This window comes from Pieris brassicae, chromosome 4 (genome assembly GCF_905147105.1).
Source record: "Pieris brassicae chromosome 4, ilPieBrab1.1, whole genome shotgun sequence".
NCBI classification, from domain to species: domain Eukaryota; kingdom Metazoa; phylum Arthropoda; class Insecta; order Lepidoptera; family Pieridae; genus Pieris; species Pieris brassicae.
In genome coordinates, this window is record NC_059668.1 from 15,596,509 (window position 1) to 15,618,633 (window position 22,125).

Here is a 22,125-nt window from a genome sequence, read left to right on the forward strand (position 1 = left end):
TTAAAAAATATTCTTTATAAAAACCTCAGCGTTAGTCATAAGAATTTATCATCATAAGATCAAATAAAACTTTGTAATATATATTTCTATATTATTCATATTATACTTTAGTATTTAGAATAGAACACTCACTAAGACAAAACGCAGAGTCAAAAGTAAGTGCGAACCATGACTTCCTAATATCGAAACCAGATACATTTTTAATATACAGACGTCACTCTTAGGGCTTAGGTCATGTTTCTGAATAATAGTAGTAATGCTGTCTCTATACTTTCTTGTTCTACGGGGTTTGCTATTTAAATCGATTGGATGGATCATGAAATAGCGGGTACGGTATATGTCAAATATCAACATTCCTTGCTTCATATTGATTATTGACAACTGACAAAAATAGTGTCACCTACATGTACATATTAGAAGTGTATTTTCTTAAATCTTAATTTTATTTAAAACAAATATCATTATATTATTAAGTAGTAGCAATTGTTAAGTTATAATTTTAAAATAACATTTTCTTGTCAGATTTATTAAGTTATTCAAAATTTAGCTCGTTATTTTAATTATAACATCTTCATTGAATATAAAGAGAACTTTGTTCATATTCTGGTGACTAATCGCATTTCGTCTTACTCCATCTCCAGCAAGGCTGACTCTGAACTAATGAGGATGGCATATTAAATCTTATTTTTTAAAATACGAGTTATAGTTGTGATGTCCGACGGCGATCCATCTCTCGAAGAAGACATTCCCAAACCATTACTCGAAAGACCAGAAGAAAATGTGTTTTCCCCAAAGATCACTACGCCAATATATGCGGGCAGTGTAAAGCTACAACACAAGCTATCAGATTCAGGAGAAACTGAATCATTTCTATCGGATGCTCAACGGAACGACCTCGCTTTTCAACAACTCTTTCAAAATGGAGATGAGAACTTTCACGAAGTAAGTTAAACGTAGTCAATATATAGTTATTAATAGAACAAAATTTTATAGATATTTCTATGTAACACATATGTATATATTTATTTTTGTCTAAAGGTAAGTAAAAGTTAGGTAAATTAGTAATAAAAAATAGTATTTATTTGAAGGTTAAAGAATATAATAGTGGCAGTTGATTTTACTATGCTTCATATTGCAAATGCTTTGCTCATGGCATCTTATGGTTTCCTACTATTAATTATATTTAAGACTTATTATCTATCCGTATTCATGATTACATTACTTACTATAGCTTTGTGTTACATACTTTATAACTATGATCAACAATAGTAAAACGGTAAAATCACAGCAATGAAACAACTAAAATATTACAGTGTTTAAAAAAATAGTCTCACAACTATGCCAAACCTGGATAGTTTTAGAATACCCATGTGTGTGTATTTTATATAATAACAACTGTTTGTAACATATGATATTAAATTATGCATTTTTATATTTATATGATGTTTAAATAAAACTTTTGTCATTATTGAAGGCTTATCTAAAGCTAGCTATTTAATGACATGATAGAGTTATCAAAGTTAAATAATGGAAACTATGATGATAATTTGATTTGCAATTGAGTTTGTTGGGGCAAAATTATTAACAGGTATTTCTTTACTATAAAAGTTTCCCAAATCTTACACATTACAATGCATTGTTGTCAAATGAATAATTTTAGTGAAATACTAATTCTATCTTACTTTGTATAAATTAATCTCTTTAATTGTTTATAAAAACAAAATTTAATTCATTTTTACATCTGGGACATCAAATATAAATCGAAAACATAGGCATAGCAAGTAAGCAAACTTACTAAAAGTAGCAGAAAATAATTACTAAGATATTAAATAATACAGGAGCTTGTATTAGCCAATTATGTAGGTGTGTTAAATACAAAAGTCAATAATGGCATTGCTCATTACTGAAAAATATGCTAATCCTTGGCAGTTTAAAAAGATAAGTGAGACATCACACTCACAGTATGAATTGATGATCGCATTCTCATTACTATTAATTGGTTCCTCAATAGTTTAGTAGTGATTTTTTTAAATGTGCAATTTGACAATTGTTCTGAACAATAATTTGTTGAAGCTTAAGTAAATTTTCAAAGTAAGGTTATCAAGTTCAGCTGTTATTTTTTTGTATGATGTCATCAACTGAATTTTTTTGTTGTTTTTGACTCCCTAAGTTAAGAGTTTAATCTAATAAAAGTTATAATGACTTAATTTGAGTGATTGAGAAATCTGTTATCTCAGAGATAAAACATCTTACGAAGATAAAATCTTCATAAAATACCGTCAGTTGTGTTGAAGTGTTAATCAAATACAGATGAATCAGAATCGCAGTTGAAGGCAAGGTTAGTCATAAGTTTTACCAGTCAGTTTAGTGCCGTCATTATGATCGCTAGGAGTATTATAGACATGCTGTGTTATGTATTATACGACGCCGGCGGTGCTGGGGTGTTTAGGCTTCGAAGGCGACGTAGGTCTGTGCCGTATGTTACGAATGTACGAAGGATTCTTATTTAAATTCTTTCACAAATCATGAATCCATCCATATTTGTTTTTGAAGCGTCTGAGATAAAATACTTTAGCATACAAGTACTGTTAATGGTTATGTAAGATTACTATCTATTAATTAGTAAAAAATTAAACAATTTCTTCACAGACATTATTTTGATATGTAAAACTGTCCAGATAAAGTTTAAACTACCGTGAAAACATATTAATTGTATAAAAGAAAAATAATTTTATATTTTTAGTTATTAAAAATACAGTAGAAACATCTACAACTGGTGACCTTACGGAAACTAGGTAGCGTTTACGAGAAAGAAGGTGTAATTACTTCCAAACGCATTATTTAAAACAATTGTGTTACATTATTCAAGGCTTTATTCGCTTAACTTTTTTAAATACACGTAATGTTGTCTATACAAATATGCAAAGTTTTTTTTAAAGACTCGGTCAAAAACCGCTTTTCGCCTCTACGATAACAAGCCAGCTCCATGCTATTTAAAACTGGTTTCCTTTGGTAATAAGAAGCACTGATCTGTAATTCTTTGGGCCAGAGGGAGAAGGAGATGCAAGGGAGGATGGCCGATCTTCAGGCCATGTCGGTTCTCAGCATGTACCAAGATAATCTTTCACAGGATATGAATATAGATAGGTGAGTTTGGGAAGACCTGTTATGTTGATGTTGGGTTATAAGATGTTTTAATTTGGTTGTGATGTTGTCATGAACCTGTAAATGTCCAAAATTTGTGTATAATATAAATAAAATATATTAATCTAGTTTATAACTAATTAAATATAATATATTAGTGACACCAATATGAGATTTTTCTCAATTGTAGCAATTAGATATTTGTAATCGAAGTTTCATAAAAAAAAAATGTAACTGTAAAGGTATGGTTTTGTGATTGAATGTTTTTATCCTTTATTAAAGAAAAAACTAATAATATTAATATAATAGTTACGTATATTAATCTGCACATTTCGCAATTATAAGTAACTTTTTTTATAACAAAAGAATATACATATTTGGTTTAATCTCGGTAACAGGTAACCAGTATAGGTATTTTTAAAGATAAATGCAAGTTCTACTAATCTCGATTTTGATTTAGGTATGTATTGAAAGGACTACTATTAGAATTAAAATAGTGCCATTAATCTTTACAAAAGATGGCGATTATCTACTGTTTTTTTATATACAAAACTGGACTGATGTTTGGCCGAAACCCACCTTGGGCTAGGGAACATCACTTTTGGACAACCATGACTCTATGGCTAAATTAATTTGTACCATAATTGACACGTGACAGTAGTAGATGACGCCTGTCGAATAGTGATTTTGTTTCAAGAACCTGGTGTTATTGAGTAAGATAAGGATTATTAGAGAGGAATGTCCAAGAGGCCTGAGCCTGGAGGAAGGGAGATGCGTGACGTGCGCACTAGGTTTAGTTTTATAAACTGGGCAGCCGGAGAAGTCATGCTTACTCAAATGTGACTGGGGCGGTGGTGTTGTGTGTCGTTTAATTCCCTCAAATATACTTGTGTAAAACGGTGGCTGGCTCACACCTTATGCGTGTGAGCAGTTCCGGAAACTGGACTGCGAGGTGTCCGTTCAGTTTTGTAATTTAATAAAGAGCGGACCGTATCTCCCTTCTTTCTGGTTTCTTGTATCTACGTTTGCCATTGTCATTTTGTATGATGATTTGTCATTTTAAAATAGTTTAATGACGTGGAATAAGTGATACCTGCATCTTATATTCCATAATAATCATATTTTATTTTATTTTTTAAAGAGGTGCTCTCTTTAATGCAATTTTAATAGAGAAAGAAGAAAAGAAAAGTGTCCTAAGTCTCAATTGTTTTAATATTACTAAATGATATTATCACATAAGGACATCTTTAGCTTTGATCCCCACGAATATATCCGGTTAGTATGGGTCACTGTGTGTAGGTTTTATCTTCACATTTATTAGCTCCGTGTAATAAATTGCAGAGATGATAGCGAAGCTTCAACAAAAACCGCAGAGGAATGTGGTTGTGGGCCAACATTGCCTGATTCGGCCAACAATAATAGTAAATCCACTACCAATCATTGCTCGTGAGTAACGTTGGCCAATGTGATATGTAGAGTAAATATTGGTCCACTCGTTTTACCGACCAATCTCAATGATGTACCTTTTCGAAATAGATTTTTGTCATAACACACTTAAACCGTTGAAAAAGATGCATTTTTTATAAATTTTCCAATAGCCATTATAATTTTAAATTATTAAGTTATGATAAAAAAATTTTTTTTTTTAGTTTTAAGTTATATAATATTCGACGGTCGACCTATATTAAATATCAGTAATAGCGCCGACGCATCTAATGTTGCTGAACATAAGTCAATTAAGTAGGTTTATTTTTCTACGAAACTAATATTTTTTCTACGAAAATAACACCTCCGTAAGGTGTTCATTTACTTGAACTTGTTTAAGTTTTGTCGCGTTTATTTTCTATACACGTGTGAAAAAAAAGGCATCGTAATAAATATATGATAAAGGACGGTTTTGGTAGAATCGCAGTGTAATTTAGAGTATAAATTGAGATTGGTCGTAATTTATAAATTGTAGTATTTTTGACTAATTTGTAGTTTGCACATATTAACAATATATCATTTTCCTTATGCACGTAGATTTGCAAGTAAATGGCATTTTACGAATATTTTACATAATAGTTCACTGTTATTGGTAAGATATCCTTTTATTTTGCCTTCAAATGAAAGTTTTGCATTTTCTATAATGGTACGCATAACATAAACATGCATATTTGTTAGTAAATGATGTTATTTATTTTCATTTATTCCATTTCATCTCGTATCTATTGATTTCATGGTATTGTCATGGATGAATGTATGGTTGTGGTATTGTTATTTGATAACACTCTCATCAATGTATGCTAACTTTGGATTTAATCTTATTTACGCCTTTGCCTTGCATTTATAATAAAAAATAAAATGGTTATACATTACAAAACTTGTGAATGAATTCTTTTACATTTAAAATGAAAGAGAAAACATTGAGACGCAGTGGTTGATTTAAAGCGGGGATGGACTGCACATAATTGTAAAAAAAAGTTGGCTTAGGAAAAAAAAATAATGGCGCTACAACCTTTTTAGGTTTGGGCCTCAGATTTATGTTTCTGTTTCAAATTCATTTGTTAATCGAACAGGCAAGTAGGTGATCAGCCTTCTGTGCCTGACGCACGCCGTTGAATTTTTGGGTCTAAGGCAAGCCGGTTTCCCCACGATGTTTTCCTTCACCGTTGGAGCTAATGTTAAATGCGCCCATAGAAAGTAAATGGTGCACAGCCGGGGATCGAACCTACTACTTCACGGATGAGAGTCGCACGCTGAAGCCACTAGGCCAACACGGCACTGTTTTGGCTTAGAAGATATACAAATATGGCAGAAAAACTATTATCAAAATTTACGTTTAATATTATAATATTGAAAGTTACACTATTCTAAAAGATCATATTTAAATGTTTGTGATTATAGTTAAATTTAAGATAAAACTAAATTTTCTTGCCCTTTCTCCAGGATTGTAATGGGTGGAATTCTAAACAATCCTTCACTATCTTTCAATGACGGTGTACGTTCTGTGGACTTCGTGTTAGTATGGGAAGCGGGAAAAGAAGATGCGACATCGAGGGAAGCTTACGAACAAAGGAAAGTTTTTGAACAGAATCTCGAAAATGAGGGGTTACATCTAGAGAGGGAGGCCCCTGAAAATCTACACGGATTGCATTTTATCAAAGTAGGTTTTAATATAAAAATGCCTTTAAAAATACAACTGACACAACCGATATTTGAATTATTCTAAGCTTTAAAATTTTGCGTGTTTTTTTTGTATATCATTGTATTGTGTCCATCTGTAGATCACTCTTAGGTGTCCATTATGTCTATTCAATAAATTATTTATCTCTTGGCGTTTATTTAAGCTAAGAATGTAAAACCGTTCACATCTTCTGTATCCTATAATATACTTACATTTTGGTTCTATAGTTATATTAAAAATGGAATATATTTTTGATCACATGCATGTTTTTATTCTAGATTCACGCGCCATTATCTGTACTTAGAGATTATAGTGAGATATTAAAACTAAGGATGCCAATGAAGGTAAGAGTTTTATAATATGAATATTATCAACATATTATTACAGTTATTACGTAATAATATCGAGTAATTAGATAAATGTATTTGTATGTGCAAAATTTAGTAACGAATTGCTTTTAGAAGTTTAGTTTAATTGTTTAGTATAGATATTTATTTCTTTATGGTTATAATTCTAATTTATGACAAATATATCCGTCTATCTAATGCTACATTACTTAAGACATATAAGTACTTTATTAACGAATTGGGTTTTGCCTGTAATTAATTTGATAAATTTGGTCCTTCGAGCCGGGTGTATTGTTACTATTTATTTTTTAATCGTAAAAAATTGTTAGGATTGCAGTAAGATACGGAAAAGTGGGCGGACGAATGCGATACTGAGCGCTGCCTTGTATATGTCTAAGGTATGCAGTTGTCGAGATCACAACGCTTCGCTAACAACGCTTGGGGTGCATTAACATAAACATTACTAAGATATTTCATAATTCAAAAAGAAACTCTTTTTGACATTCCCAGCACAATGCAGTTATTATTAATCGTTGCGCCCTTACCTAAATTAATAAGGTGTTGGGTTGCCAAATATTTTATTACAATGTCTGTATTTGTGTCTTTCTTTATTTTCTTCTGGTATTGTATGTGTGTTTTGAAATTAACGGTGTTTGTTAAACTAACCTTGGTGTTTTTGCTTAAGGTAAATTTGGTGTGGAAATATTTGTTATCATTAACATAATAATCTCATTATAAGGGTGCTAATACATCGCTTTACGAGTGAGGATTGTAATTAAAATATTTTAAAGTGCAATATTGGTAATGCCTTCATTACATTGATGCATGTCAGCATAGCAACGCTTGTTGTATATTTATATTAAGTAACCGATAAACAAATGAGCTTTTGTATAAAATAATCCTAACTAAAATAAAGGTCCTTTGATCATCTTGTGAACCGACGCTGTCTACTGATATGATGACTAACAATAATGTTTATGATATCGTGATGAAGAAATAGAAAAGGTCTAATCAAACCATTACACATACATTTGTCATACACATTACACACATGTCAATTAAAATTAAAATATATATTTTATTCACTTAGAATACCTGCTGTTGATATATCCGCTGTGACTTCAAGAGATCCTATGCTAGGATTTCAAATCTCTTAATACATCTTGATTTAAAGTCATTAATTCAAGATGTATTAAGAGCCATTGGTGTCTCCAATATATGTATATACGAAAAAATAATACAGATAATTATTTTTTAGTTTTCAGTTCTAAAAGATGCACCAGAGAAAACAAACTCTTTCCTAGATCGTATGGACGCATGGTGGGACGGAATTATGTCAAATATAAGAGTGGACCCGAACCTCTTCCCTGAAAGAAAGCATCGACTCACTGCCATTTATTCAAAGGATAAGGAGTATTTGTAAGTAGATATTTTTTAAATTAGTTATTGGAATTATCTTTTTTAAATGCTCAAGATTTTACAAAAGAAACTATGTATATTTACAATAGGTTTCTGTTATTTTGACAGCCTTTTACTTCTGAACAAGCATGATGAACTAAACACGAAGTAGGTGCTTTTATAGTTTTATTTTAGTGATTTACAGAGGATAATCTTTCTTTTAATTTATCTTATTAATTACTTAAGATGTCATATGGAACATGGTGTAATGGTTTCCCTTCCTTACAAACGTTGTGTAAAACAAGAGCTTGGCAATTAAAAAGAGTAGCGGAGTTTATTGGCAGTTCGTCTCTTCCGTTCTGAAATTAGAGGAAATTCATATACGTTCCTGTTTTTGACGTTCATAAGTGTACATTGAGCTACCTATATGAATTTGAATTTTGAATGTTTGTAATTTGGTTATCTTACTTATCAGTCGATTTCTTTTAGAACAAATGAAATAAACTTTTGAATGTCTCCATAATTCTTTACTCTATTTAGTTATTAGTTAATTTGGTTCTCTTGTGTATTTATTAATTATTTTTTATTTAATAACAATAATTAGTTGCTTAAAAAGTGAAAAAAAATAATATAAGTTCATTATACGCGAATATAATATTATAAGCTAATAAGAGTTTATTGTCAGTTAGTGTCGTGCGTTGTAAAACCTGATTTGAAAACTGTTGATATTTTCATGCATTTTCTGCCTAAAAGTAATGATGATGACCTTGATTAGAAAAGCTAAATAATTCCTGTCATATTCAATAACAATGTTTTCTTTATTCTTTTCAGATTCGACACGACATCGGATTGTTTCTGGACACCGTCGATAAGATCTCGTATTGTGCAATTTATTCTGGATCGAAAAAAATTCTCGGATTCCCCGACGGATGACTTCGCGTTCGGGGTTGCTAGGCTCATATCAAACAACGTATACAGCGCAGCGTATCCTTTACACGATGTGAGTATTAAACTACGATACAAATTAGAACAGTGTATTGAATCCGCCACTATGTGGAACTCGGCTGCCCATCAATCTATTTTCGAACTAATTTGACTTAGGGTCAAAATAGCGCGTACTAAGCGTATCAATTTTAAATCCCGGAAAGAAAATTGGGACCCAATGGCAAATGGCACAATTAAAATATTTTATAAGTAACTAAATTACGATTTTTAAATAAATTTAAAGACTGAGCTCGTCCCGTATCGTCTGGTAAGGAGTTCCAAAGCAGGATACTTTGCACAGTAAAGGAGTGATATAATTCAGTTTTTTTTGAGCAAGAGTTTCAAGAATTAGATTGACACGAGAACGCAAATCAAAACTACCGCCAGAGAGGAAAATAAAATTTTGCTTTAAGTAACTAAGAGTTTCAGGATTAAAAAGACCATTCTTTTAATTCTAAAACTCATAATTAGAGTTTATTTAAGGATAACAATGACAATATATGTTCATATGTTGTATTCAAGCATCTCTAGAGATGAATTCATAATTTTAATGCAAATTGAGTTCGCTTATTTATAAAGAATGATATTTTAAAAAAATATTATTGAAGCCAATAAGATAGAATACGAGAATAAAACAGAAATTTGTATACAGGGTGATCTTAAAACGCCGGGCTCAATGCGTCACCTGCTGTATACAGAGTGGGCGAGTGTCTCAAAGTGTATCAAATATCAACCACTCGACTACGTCAAGGATTACTTTGGAGTTAAAATTGGTAATTATGTACATTATTATACTTAATATTTCGAAATCTAATACACTTCTGACATAGGATGTCATACTTAGCGATACTTTTAGATTCTGAATATAGACCTAGACAGATAAGCATGTACCATACAACCATACCATAAGATAAAAACACTTTTATTTTAGGTACTACCGTCTTTTAGGTATCACAACATAATTTTTACAGCAGTGTTGGTCTGGTGGCTTTAGTATGTCTCATCCCTGAGGTCGTAGGTTCGATCCCCGGCTGTGCACCAATGTATTTTCTTTCTATGCGCACATTTAAAATTTGCTCGAAATGTGAAGGAAAACATCGTGAGGAAACCGGCTTGCCTCAGACCCAAGAAGTCGACGGCGTGCGTCAGGCACAGAGGGCTGATCACCATCATGCCTATTCGATTAAAAAAATATCATGAAACAGATACAGAAATCTGAGGCCCAGGCCTAAAAAAGTTTGTCGATTTGATTCATTTATTTTTCTACATAATTTTAACAAACCAAATTTTTATGTCTTCAGTTTGTTTATAAAGGATTAATATTATTTAATATGTAGTTAACCCCTTCGACATCCCTCGACCAATGTTGACGATATCGTGGTATTAGGAACCAGTGAAATATATCCGAACTAATTCGACTTAGGGTCCTTTAAGAAAAGAGCGTACTAATTTGTAAAAGGCCGGTAACGCACTCGCGAGCTCTCTTACATTGAGCGTGTCTATAGGTGTCACTTAACATGAGGTGAGCCTTCTGCCCGTTTGACATGTTCTATAAAAAAACACTTATTAATGTGTATTTTTCCAGGGCTTTACTTCGCATGGCTGGGGTTCTACACACACATGCTTATTCCGGCGTCACTTGTGGGTCTCATATGTGTAATATATTCAGCTGCTACTATGTTTTCTGATAAACCGAGGTAAGTTACCAGTTTGGACACTGCGTTTGATTGTTCATGACTCATACAAATATACGAAAATTTGCACACGTGTTTGGAAGCTTAAATACTCAAATATATTCCGATTCCAACAATATCTCATACACTTACTACTTATTTCAAAGTCGGTTAAGATGTAAATACTCGTTTAAGATAGAAGAGAGTTAGACAATTAATGAATTTACTTTTACCCAGTGATGACGTATGCAAATACAACTCGTCGATAAAGATGTGTCCACAATGCGACTTCCACTGTGACTTCTGGGATCTGAAGGCCACCTGCCTCCAGTCAAGGATAACGTATCTCTTTGATAATTCTACAACGGTGTTTTTTGCGATATTCATGAGTTTTTGGGGTGAGTTATTTTATTTATATTTATTTTCCTAAATACATTATGACTAAGGCGAAAGAATTACGCTATAATGCCTGAACTTGGGTATGGTATGATTGGTGGTCCGGAGTGCGTAAAGTCCTAGTTAATTAAGCCAGCCTAGCATCCATAAGCACAGAAGTCTCTTAGGCATTTCGCAGGCTTTACGGAACTTGGGTGATTCTAGCATTAAAAATATATATCAATGACGCACTTATATATACTTTATTAACTTGAGATATAATTTTATGTTCAAATCACGAATCACCTAAACCTCCTTCAATGGTGCGCCGTCAAGGTCATACACACAGTAACAAGTGGCTCTTATAATATAAAGCATTATAAGAAATTCTTAGTTCACCAATTTAGATTTCGTGTTTAGGCGTATCTAAAGAATTTCTTTATACAAGTTTGTGTAAATGTAAAACATTTTAGCGGCCTGCTTCCTCGAACTGTGGAAGCGATATTCGGCAGAAATGACGCATCGTTGGGATTTAACTGGCTTCGACGTTTACGAAGAACATCCAAGGCCACAATATTTAGCACGGCTTGCGCACGTCAAAAGGACCCAGGTATTTCTATGTTATGTTCTATTTCTTCTATGAAATTAGGGTAATTTGATTGCTTTTATTGAACGTTGATTAATCTTCCTTCCTTCCTATAAATAAAACAAAATGTGAGATATATTTCTTTTGTGAAGACCTATTAATGTTCATAAAATTATCTGTAAAAGCTCTTTTCCTTTCAGCTAAACGTAGTGACCGGTGAGAGAGAACCAATGGTGCCGTTCTGGCGTATGCGTCTTCCAGCAGCACTGATGTCATTTAGTGTGGTAGCTTTACTGGTGTTACTGGCTCTAGCGACGGTATTAGGAGTGGTGTTATATAGGATGTCCCTTCTCGGCGCCTCGATATTCCGGGAGCAAGACCCGAACTCCCTGATCGCATACAGCCCTATAATGTTCACTTCTGCCACAGCTGCCTGTATAAATTTGGTGTTCATTTGTATTTTTAATTATGTAAGTACATTTCTCCTTTAACGAAAGAAGCATATAATATATAACTATATATTATAGAGTTAAGAAGAATTTCTATAAGTCACGTTTTACTTACTTAAATTTCCGTTTAAGTTTTATTTATTAAAATGTCTTACTACCTTTATTTTATTAATGAAGTGATTACTAACATTGTGCTCCCAAAAACTCAGCATAACTTCGATGGACCTGAATTCAATTTTAACTATAGATTTGTGGTTTCTAGGGGGACTTATTCTGGCCTTTATAGGGAGATAGACTATGACTATTTATATAAAGTTTTTTAGAATAATACCTTTAACACGTTATTTTGATCGCCACAGATTCAAAAATAGATTTGTCAGCTTATATTTCCTTAAACTCGGATTGTACACGAAAAGACGTACCTCTAAGTTTCACTAAAATAACGAAGAGGTAACAAATAAAATGAATTCTTGAAATTTCAGATATACCAATACCTAGCGGAAAGGCTAACAGAGAAGGAACTGTTAAGAACTCAAACGGAGTTTGACGACTCGTTGACATTAAAGATATATCTTTTACAATTTGTCAACTATTACGCGTCCATTTTCTACATAGCGTTCTTTAAGGGCAAGTTTGTAGGACGACCGGGGGCTTATATGCGACTGTTTGGTCAGAGACAAGAAGAGGTAAATAAATATAATTACAGAGTTTTTTATTATCTTTGGAGTACTACATGTCTTGTCGTATGTTCATATTTTGGGCTTTTTGAAAGAATTAAAAGTTTGCATGTTGTTGCAGTGTTCACCTGGTGGTTGTTTCCTCGAACTCTCCATCCAGCTGGCCATCATCATGGTGGGGAAGCAGTTTATCAACACCATTGTTGAGATGATGATGCCCTATCTGCTTAAGTGGTGGAACATTATACGTGCAATCGGCAGGAAAAACACGTATGTGAAATTTCAGATTCTTTAAGTTGACTATTGTTTGACTTTTAATACATTTTTTGTAACTTGCATAGCTTGAATCGTACCTATCTAATACATGACACACTAATGTTTATAGAAAAAATGTATACTTATCTAGAAAACAAAATGTCACACTCTATAATATAATATATGAATTTAAGATTTTTCGCATTATTATTATTTCTGCAAGCAAAATGCAACAAAAACCGACATGCTCAATATGTTTTCCTAAAATACTTACTAAATTATTTAATATACAGAAATTTATACTTTTGTATGTAATAAACAATTTTAGTTTTTGTCATTACAAATACTCTGTAAATTTAGGGTAAAATATTTGAAATGTATGAAAAAATAATGTTTTTATCATCATTGTAGGATAAAGAGCTCTCTGCGGTGGGTGAAGGACTTTAAGTTGGTTGACTTTGGGAATATGGGTCTGTTCCCCGAGTATTTAGAAATGGGTAAGTTCAACATACAGTATACATCTATTTCTATGTCTATGGTTAACGGAGATTTTCTATTATCTTTGATTACGCAGTATATTTTAACCGATAGACTTCGGTGCCGACTTTGCCACTGATCCAATTAGATGAGGACTGATGATGATGATGATGTATTTACGGATAATTAAATTATTAATTTGCCAAAAATCTAACCAAGAATTTTTAGTCTTTGGTGCCTTTACTTACCTTAGGCTTTAAAAATATCAAATTAAAATGTTAAATAACCTTCCACAATCTTCGATCTCCATCATCAGAGTGGTATCAGCTACTAACCAGCATATACGTTACAAATGTAAGGTCAAATATGTGTGAAATAAAGTAAATACCGATTATACGATTTAAAAAAATAACACTAGCTTAATTTTTTACCGGTCCATTTGTTTAGGATGTAGTTGTTTCTTAGTTAAACTTTAATTACCAGTAACAAAATTGAGTAGGGCAGATAACATAGCAAATATTTTGATTGACTTTGTTATTTTGCAATTACAGTATTACAATATGGTTTCGTGACGATATTTGTGGCGGCCTTTCCTCTAGCGCCATTGTTTGCGCTCATCAACAACGTATTGGAGATGAGGCTGGATGCTTCCAAGTTCCTTTCGTGTTATCGTCGTCCTGTGCCCCAGAGAGTCAATGATATTGGGGTGTGGTATAGAATCCTGGACTCTATTGGAAAAGTCAGCATTATTACAAATGTAAGTCAACTTATCTTAATTTTTTTTGTTACTTAGGCAATATTATTATTATGGCTGGTGTAGGTTTTAACCACCTTATCGGTAATACAATATCTATAATGGTAAAAAATATCAGGTTAACAAATATAAGGACAAATCTTGATTCTGAAAATCAAGACTTATCGCTGACTATGAATCCTGTATGTCAAATCCAAGCATCGTACGTTAGCGCTCAGTATCCAACCAATTCAATCAATCCGTATTTTGCTATGTAAAAACCCTTTACTATATATATATCCAAATTTTAGTCTGCAAATGCATAGAACTATATTGAACTATATAAAATTTAAAATAAATCATGAAAAAGGTTGAATTACTGTTTTACAGATAACATATTAATAAATTTCAGGGTTTCATAATAGCGTTCACATCCGATTTTATACCGCGTCTAGTCTACAAATACACAGCGGGCACATTGGACCAGTATGTCAATCACACTCTCACTGATTTCAATGTAACGGTGTTGGAAACACACCCTTTGAAGACAACGTATAATGGGAGTATGTGCAGGTAACTATACGTTAAATAAGTTACATTCTAGAGTGGGTAGTTGCAGAAAGTAATCTGTACAACCAGATTTTTACATAGAATACAATTTTGTTTCATATGGTAAGAAATTACACACGCAATAGAAACAAACTTAAGAAAAACAAGCAAGAGGATATTTAAAAAATGAAAGAACTCTAACTAATTTATACTGGCGCTTACAAATAGTAAAACTTTTGTCAGTTCACTCAACGGGCAAAAGTACTCTTTAACCTATAGTAACATGTGTCCTTTTTAGACGGTTACAGTCCTTTTTAGAAGATTTAGTACTAGCTGGAGGTATACATATATATGACATAATATAGTAATATAAGTGGACGATTTTGCCTCCTGACGAACCCATTAAGCATATTATATCAAGTCCATCGCAAACGCAAACTCTGGGCCTCCACTAAGCTCGCTGTATCCCGCAGAACCAAGAATAAATAAGGCGGGATACAGGAGTGGGTAAAAAGGGTACACCGTATACATGTGATACAAAAATATGGTGTTGCCACAAAAATAAAAAGTTATAGTTAGTTAAGTTAATTATCTATGACATGGGTAATATTGCAATATTTGTGTTTTTGTTGCTACAATATTAGCAAATATTCAATAATTATTATCGATATATAGGAGTTCGCATTAATTATTGTGGTACTGAGGAAACTCAGTAGTTAAACAACATGGCCAGAGAGCAGCAAAACAGATTCTAATGTATAATCTTTTTTCATAATCAATAGTAATATTAAGATGTAATATGTTTAAAAACATATTTTGTTTTTAACAAGCTTATCCCTTTGTTTTCTTTTGATGTCTTTGTTTCATTTTTCTCTCGTGTAGTTTTCCAACCTTTTACTTGAAACTGGCATAAAGTTAAAACTACTTCCATAATATAAAAAAAAAAAATAATGTGAATACGTCAATAAAAATCAGTAGGCTATATCTAGCAGTAATATACATATACCATAGTGAAATAACCACGATCTCTTTCTACAGTTACCCAGGGTACTGGTCGTACAACGAAGGCGATGATTACCAGCACTCAAATTGGTATTGGCACGTGATGGGTGCACGACTTGCCTTCGTTGTTGTTTTTGAGGTATTCTTTTCTTTTAATAATTCCATAAGAATATTTTCCCATTCTACTTATCGTAAAGACACTTTACATAGAAAGGTTTGAAACAAATATTAAAATAACATCTCCTCCATCTCCACGCCTGGCTTGAACACAGCACAGGCACTTTCTGCCGCACACCACCTCTTTGTAGAACGAGCTGCCAGTAGAGGTAGTTCCAAACCAATACGACTTAGGGACCTTTAAGAAAAGCGCGTACCATTCCCTGAAAGGTCGGCAACACATCCGCCAGCCATCGGCGTTGCAAGTGTTCATGTTCCTGCCGCCCATTATTATAATTCAAAGTAACCCGATTGCTCGTTTGCCTTCTGTCACATAAAAAAAATCTAACAGTTTATTATATGCTACATATATTTCCCTGTTCAATTCTCACATACACCTATTATTTATTTTCAGAACGTGGTAGCATTGGTCATGATAATCGTCCGTTGGGCTATACCAGACATGTCGGGAGAATTGAGGGATAGGATCCGACGCGAGGCCTACGTCATCAACAGTTTCATAATGGAGGAGACAAGAGCTCGCTCTCTCGCTCGCACACCTATACCAAACCGCGTCATGAGCGAGACGGGAAATGGAAGACCTCAAGGTCACCGCAGTAATAACACGGTTACGGTAGGCGTTGGAAGTATGCGTGCTTAATAACGGGGCGCGTTCGCTGCTATCCTAAGAAAATCTTTTGAAAAATGCTGAAAAATTTAATTTAATTTTTTTATTACTATATTTTAATATTATCAAAGCAGCTAACGTGACCCGAATAAAATACTGTGTTGTGTTGATACTCTGACTAAATTTGAGTTCTTTCCCCGTAACAACATCATTAGTGAGTAGTTCAGTGTGTATTAAAAAAATATTAGATTTGTCATTGACAACAATACTTATATAAAATTATTTTTTTTCTTGTCCCCGAATTAAAATAGGGGGACCATGAATTTAAAAAGTAGCTATGCATAACCGGCTTTGTATTCGCTTTGAACTAAAATTTGCTTAGTTTAAAATTGCATTTGGATGGGGTGTAATTTTTTTCATTGAGAAGAATATCAATCAAATATTGATTGATTGATTTATTTACCGGTTATTTATAGTCAGTTTTTTTAACACAATATGGCGTTTTTAAAGCAGGGACATCAAATTAGACATTTCAATACGATGTGTTTTTGTAAAAAAATAATAATTGAACTATACATATTTATTTGATTAAAGATGTTCTTGCTTAAAGATTTCTTTTAGCTTCAACATGGCAGATCCACACATGTGAGTGATACTGGTTTGATCACATTTGCATGATTAATTAACTACACTAAATCACATCATGCTCGATTCCAATATTCAACCAATAATATACTGTTAAGTTACTAAAAAATATATTATAAATATCGTTTCATATTAAAGCGGACATCTTAGAATTCTAATTATTTAATTTTTATTTTTAGTTTAAATCGTAAGAATATTCATTGACACAACGTCGTTAGTAAACAAATATATCTACAATAAAGGATTGATTGATAAAAAATTATTTATTAAAAGGTACAAATATGTTTAAAGAAGTTTATGCTGATAAAAAACATATTTTACACTTCCTTTAGAAAAAAAATTACGATTATTTGGTTCAAATGTTCTTACCTATTTTATATTGGGTAATTATTTTAATGGAATCTCATCGTTGTCCTTAAGGGCCTTTACAGTACAGCTCGGGCTGAATCAGCATTTTACCCGCTATGGGGTATCTTCACACACGTCGCTTATATAAAGCAGCGTAATAAAAATCTAAAAATAACGTTGGAAGTTATCCTATGTATTTATATTTTGTGTTTCTTAAAAAATATCTTACAGGGTTATAAACTTGAATATTGGAACTGATTAAAAATGCGAAAATTTTGATAGCGAACTAACACACCATACTGTCTTTACACGTGATACAATGATAACTTCTATACTACCACTAATACAAATTGGTTGCAAAATGCGATTAATTCTATAAATCGCTTTATTGTAGGTTGACGGCTTATACATGGCATGTTATTTGTAATTACCTTAATTTATAATTTAAAAGTGACCTCATTACATCTGCGGAATTAGTAAGTTATAAAATAAAATAAAAATGTGTTTATTATTCCTAAGTAAATATGCATTACAATGTATAAGATTTGGGAGCCTTTTAATTGGCATTTTGTCCGCCACTGTCACATAACAAAACAAAAATTCAAATGATTAAATTGACTAAATACTGGAATCATAAGATGGCGATCATGTATGTTTCTCTAATTAAGTGTCGACTATACAGGTGACGCAGGGGAATCAAACTGGAACCACATAGCTGCCCTGTCTGGCTCTGACTTCGATCTGGCTGCGCACGGGGAGCATCTGGATATAAGAGATCTGACACACGTCACCCATCCAAACAGGGATAAAACGCCGCCTGCGCATGTCTAGTGTAGTTCGGTGTGAACTTGCAAAGTTGTGTTAATTATGGTATTTTGGCAGTTTGAACTGTACTTTTTAAGCGGTTTCGGCAAGCTTACCACGTGAATTATCGACTTAATTTGTTAGTTATAATGTTGTCATCTTACTATGAATCTCAATTTATGGCGCTGATGGCGCAAATGGAAATTATGTGGTTCGATAACATCATATTGAAATTAGGTTTGAAATCGCAATTGAAGATATGTGGTAAGATAAGATTTTTGTAGATTCCGATAAAAAGTATCTTGTGTTGTCGCGCCAATAATTCACGAGACTCATTATTTATATTTGACAGGTTAATCAAAGGGTCTTTCTAGCGCCACTGAATTGTTATAACTAAAACTTAAGTTCATATTTTACTAACTTAATTACTAAACTGTTTTTAACGGTGTCGCTGCATAATTCAATATTTTAACATTTTTTATATTATTGTACTGTTATATGCTATGGTATCTATTGCTAAGTGTTATTATGTATATTTACTAAAATTTGTTTAAACCATCAGTGCCGTATATACCTCGCAAGCACAATGTATAGTAATTTTTCGTACTTTTATTTAATATAATTAAATCATATAACAATTTCTTCTAAGACTAAATACTATATTTTAATACGTTAATATAAAAAGTTTACACTAAAGTACATGAAATCAGTCAAACAAGTTCCTGTCTCGAAATATTTCGTGTACTTAAAATCATATCAAATAGTTTTTATGCGAGACTTTCATTTACATGAATAAAGGAACGTTATTATAAGCTACACATTTATACCATTTGCGAAATCCATTAGCTCTCTTTGAATTTTGCAGTACTTTTATTAAAAATTATTTTAAAAAATCAGAAATGTTTCGGAGATTTAGAACATTAATTTGCCAAAAATGTTTTACCTAAGCTTAGCGATGGTAAGTATAAATGAATCTCACTTGATTTTAAATTATAATTTTAGAAATATATCAAATTACTGTTGCTTAAAGCCTTTTATATATTATGTAACTTATCAATGTTATTCTGGGCACAAAACAAAGTTTTGTTATAAATCATTTAATCGAAGATTTCTAGGCGTTGTGTAACTTCCATGTGTTTGATGTAAATATTATTATAATATATTGTAGGACTTTTAATATTTTTGTTTTTATACAAAATGTTATTTCACTTGAAAAAAAAACAAAATCATTATCAATATACAATTGATTTAAAAATAAATCGATACAGATATTTATAAAACAATAATATTAACCAAATAACACAATGTCGCGGTTTTTACTTTAGTTTGGTATACTTAATGCGTGAAAGAATATAGGCAAAAGACATACATAACTGTAAAGATGTTTTACATAATCCCCTTTATAAATGAAATTCTTTTAACGCTGTTTCAACTGAAGTACTGATTCGTTTCTATATAAAATATACATAATATAGAGTTCATTACGATAAAGTCACTTTTTGACAGATCGAACGCTATATTCCATACATTTAGTGTAGTAGGTCTACTATTAAAAAGTGATAAACGCTTGCGTTACATTTCGAACGATATATTATTGCGTTTAATTCTAGTTTTCTATACAAGTTTCTAATTACTATTCTATTACGTTCACGACGTTAACGAGTAGTTTGTGTTACGTGTAACAGTTATTAAAACAGCGTAAGAAGACTAATTATTTTTAAAAATCAGGGGTGTAATGTGGTGCTTTAACAATAAACTTTCCATATGTACAAACACTATATAACCATCTTTATGTAAACATCAGTAACTAGTCTTAACTATCTCGAAATCATACTCAAAATAATAAATGATATAAAATCACAACTAGATGGTAAAGGAAATGATGCACTTACTGATAATAATTTTTGGCCATCCATAACTTTGATTTCCGTTTTATTATTTGCGATTGATGATTTGGCTGTGTTTAAATTTTAAATGCTAGGAAACAAATAGTTGTTAGATATCTTACCTGTTTTGTTCGGTGGGGTTACGAGAGTTATTGAATTCCCACATTTATATCAAGATGTCCTATTGCCCTAAAATTACGATATACCAATGTATTTTCTTTATTGTAAACGCCACGACTGTAAGATAGGTTAGTGATGCCAGTAGTGAGTCGCTTTTGATGTTTACCATTTATGGAGTTTAATGTACGCTTTATATTTACATGTTCAATATATGGAAAGTTGTGATAAATAGTGTTTTATTTCTACTTCTTACTTAGGCCAGACTGCTGGCTCAGTCTCATAAAACCTTCATCCCTTTTGTTAAACTCGTGGTATGGAACACCATTAGCGCTACGTTCAACACTCCGAGACTTCTGTCTAAATTGTCTTTATCTCAAAATAATGTGCAATATCCATAATGTATTGATTAATCGTGCTTGATACTCGAGGCACGCTTGGTTACATAATCTTATTTATATGGTCCATTAACATTGAAATAAATAAGTATTAAAAACTAATTGTCCATAAATCGTTAAAACAGACAGACAGCTTTTTAAATATGTATTTACAGAAAACACAATGTTGTCTTAACAGGTGACAAAATCAACAAAAATGCATATCTAATAAAAAATTCACACACGAAATTAGAAATTAAAAAAGAAATCTAGAAATTAATTTGGAAAACAAGCTAAATAATATTTACTAATTGAAATTTTTTACAAATTATTATTGAGACTTACAAATCGATAAAAAAGGTCTGTTAACCTTTTTTGAAGGTTAGTTCTAGCGGTGGGTACAGACAGTTACGGCAGGCGATGTCGCCTCCTGATGGGTACGTCAGGCACATTGAGGCTAAGGCACATTGAGGCTAAGGCACTGTAGTACTAACCTTGCCAAGTAAAAATTATATCAAGCATAGCATGCGCGAATTCTTTGCCTACTCTGCTCTTGTTTTAGCCTACAAAACCAAGAACAAATTAGAGAGCGTATCCATATACATGATAAAGTTTGTTTTGTACTCACTCCAACATCACATTCCAGATATATTTCATAGAGAGCCCAAATCGCAAAAATATGCTCCAAACTACATCTTATGAGCGTGTCATATGACTACCAGTACAAACCCAAGCTTTTTGTTGGAATTTCGACAAATCACGAAACTTCAAGTTCGGCGTAATCACAACACGAATTGGAGTGGACTGAGATTCGAATCCTGATTCCCTGACGATTACTATAAGACTCCAGATCGAGTAGGTACTATACGGCGCAGACTCTGTATTATTTCAGTCATATAATCATATATTCATAATATAACTCATTGTAGTAGTTTGGTGTACACCCGACCTCCGCTACTTTTCCAAGAAGAATGTCATTGTCCACCATGTCAGATACTTATTTTGCGAGTCCCCCTTCAAATACTTCGTCAAGTCTAACAGTTTAGTAGTTGTGCTATGTTCTCGTCGAAACCTGTGTTGTTCATCACGCAATTATACCGATACTTGTGCATTTCTACTTATTGTCGGTCTATAATCGCTTACATCCGGTCCGGAAATTTGTTAGCACTTTCCTGCTGAGTTACAGTTATTCCATCATTTACAACAGCTTTTCTCTTTAATGTTCGGTTGTCCTCCTTAACATATTTGCATAATGATTTGCGATTAATCGATCATTGGTTTTGTATTTTATCTGTATGGCTTTTGTATGCATGTATTACGAAAGCTTCGGGTAATCCCAGGCTGTGTTG

The 22,125-nt window shown here is 32.5% G+C and overlaps 1 protein-coding gene across 5 annotated transcripts; it reads left to right on the forward strand.

The window, feature by feature from the left end:
• Positions 1-427: 427 nt before the first annotated feature.
• LOC123708015 (anoctamin-1-like) lies at positions 428-20,625 on the forward strand. 5 transcript variants are annotated; one of them, XM_045658439.1, is made up of 21 exons: positions 428-942; positions 3,050-3,147; positions 4,486-4,590; positions 6,073-6,289; positions 6,589-6,654; positions 6,987-7,055; positions 7,916-8,076; positions 8,887-9,055; positions 9,692-9,812; positions 10,625-10,736; positions 10,950-11,110; positions 11,561-11,697; positions 11,874-12,143; positions 12,605-12,808; positions 12,921-13,069; positions 13,466-13,551; positions 14,083-14,288; positions 14,677-14,837; positions 15,852-15,954; positions 16,387-16,605; positions 18,275-20,625. In XM_045658439.1, the coding sequence occupies exons 1-21, from the start codon at positions 712-714 to the stop codon at positions 18,305-18,307; spliced, it is 3,078 nt and encodes a 1,025-aa protein (XP_045514395.1). In that variant the 5' UTR covers positions 428-711; the 3' UTR covers positions 18,308-20,625. The 5 variants fall into 5 exon arrangements, with proteins under 5 accessions (XP_045514395.1, XP_045514392.1, XP_045514393.1 ...); XM_045658436.1 differs by having other exon boundaries at positions 16,387-16,579; XM_045658437.1 differs by lacking the exon at positions 6,987-7,055 and having other exon boundaries at positions 16,387-16,579.
• The last annotated feature ends 1,500 nt before the right edge of the window (positions 20,626-22,125 follow it).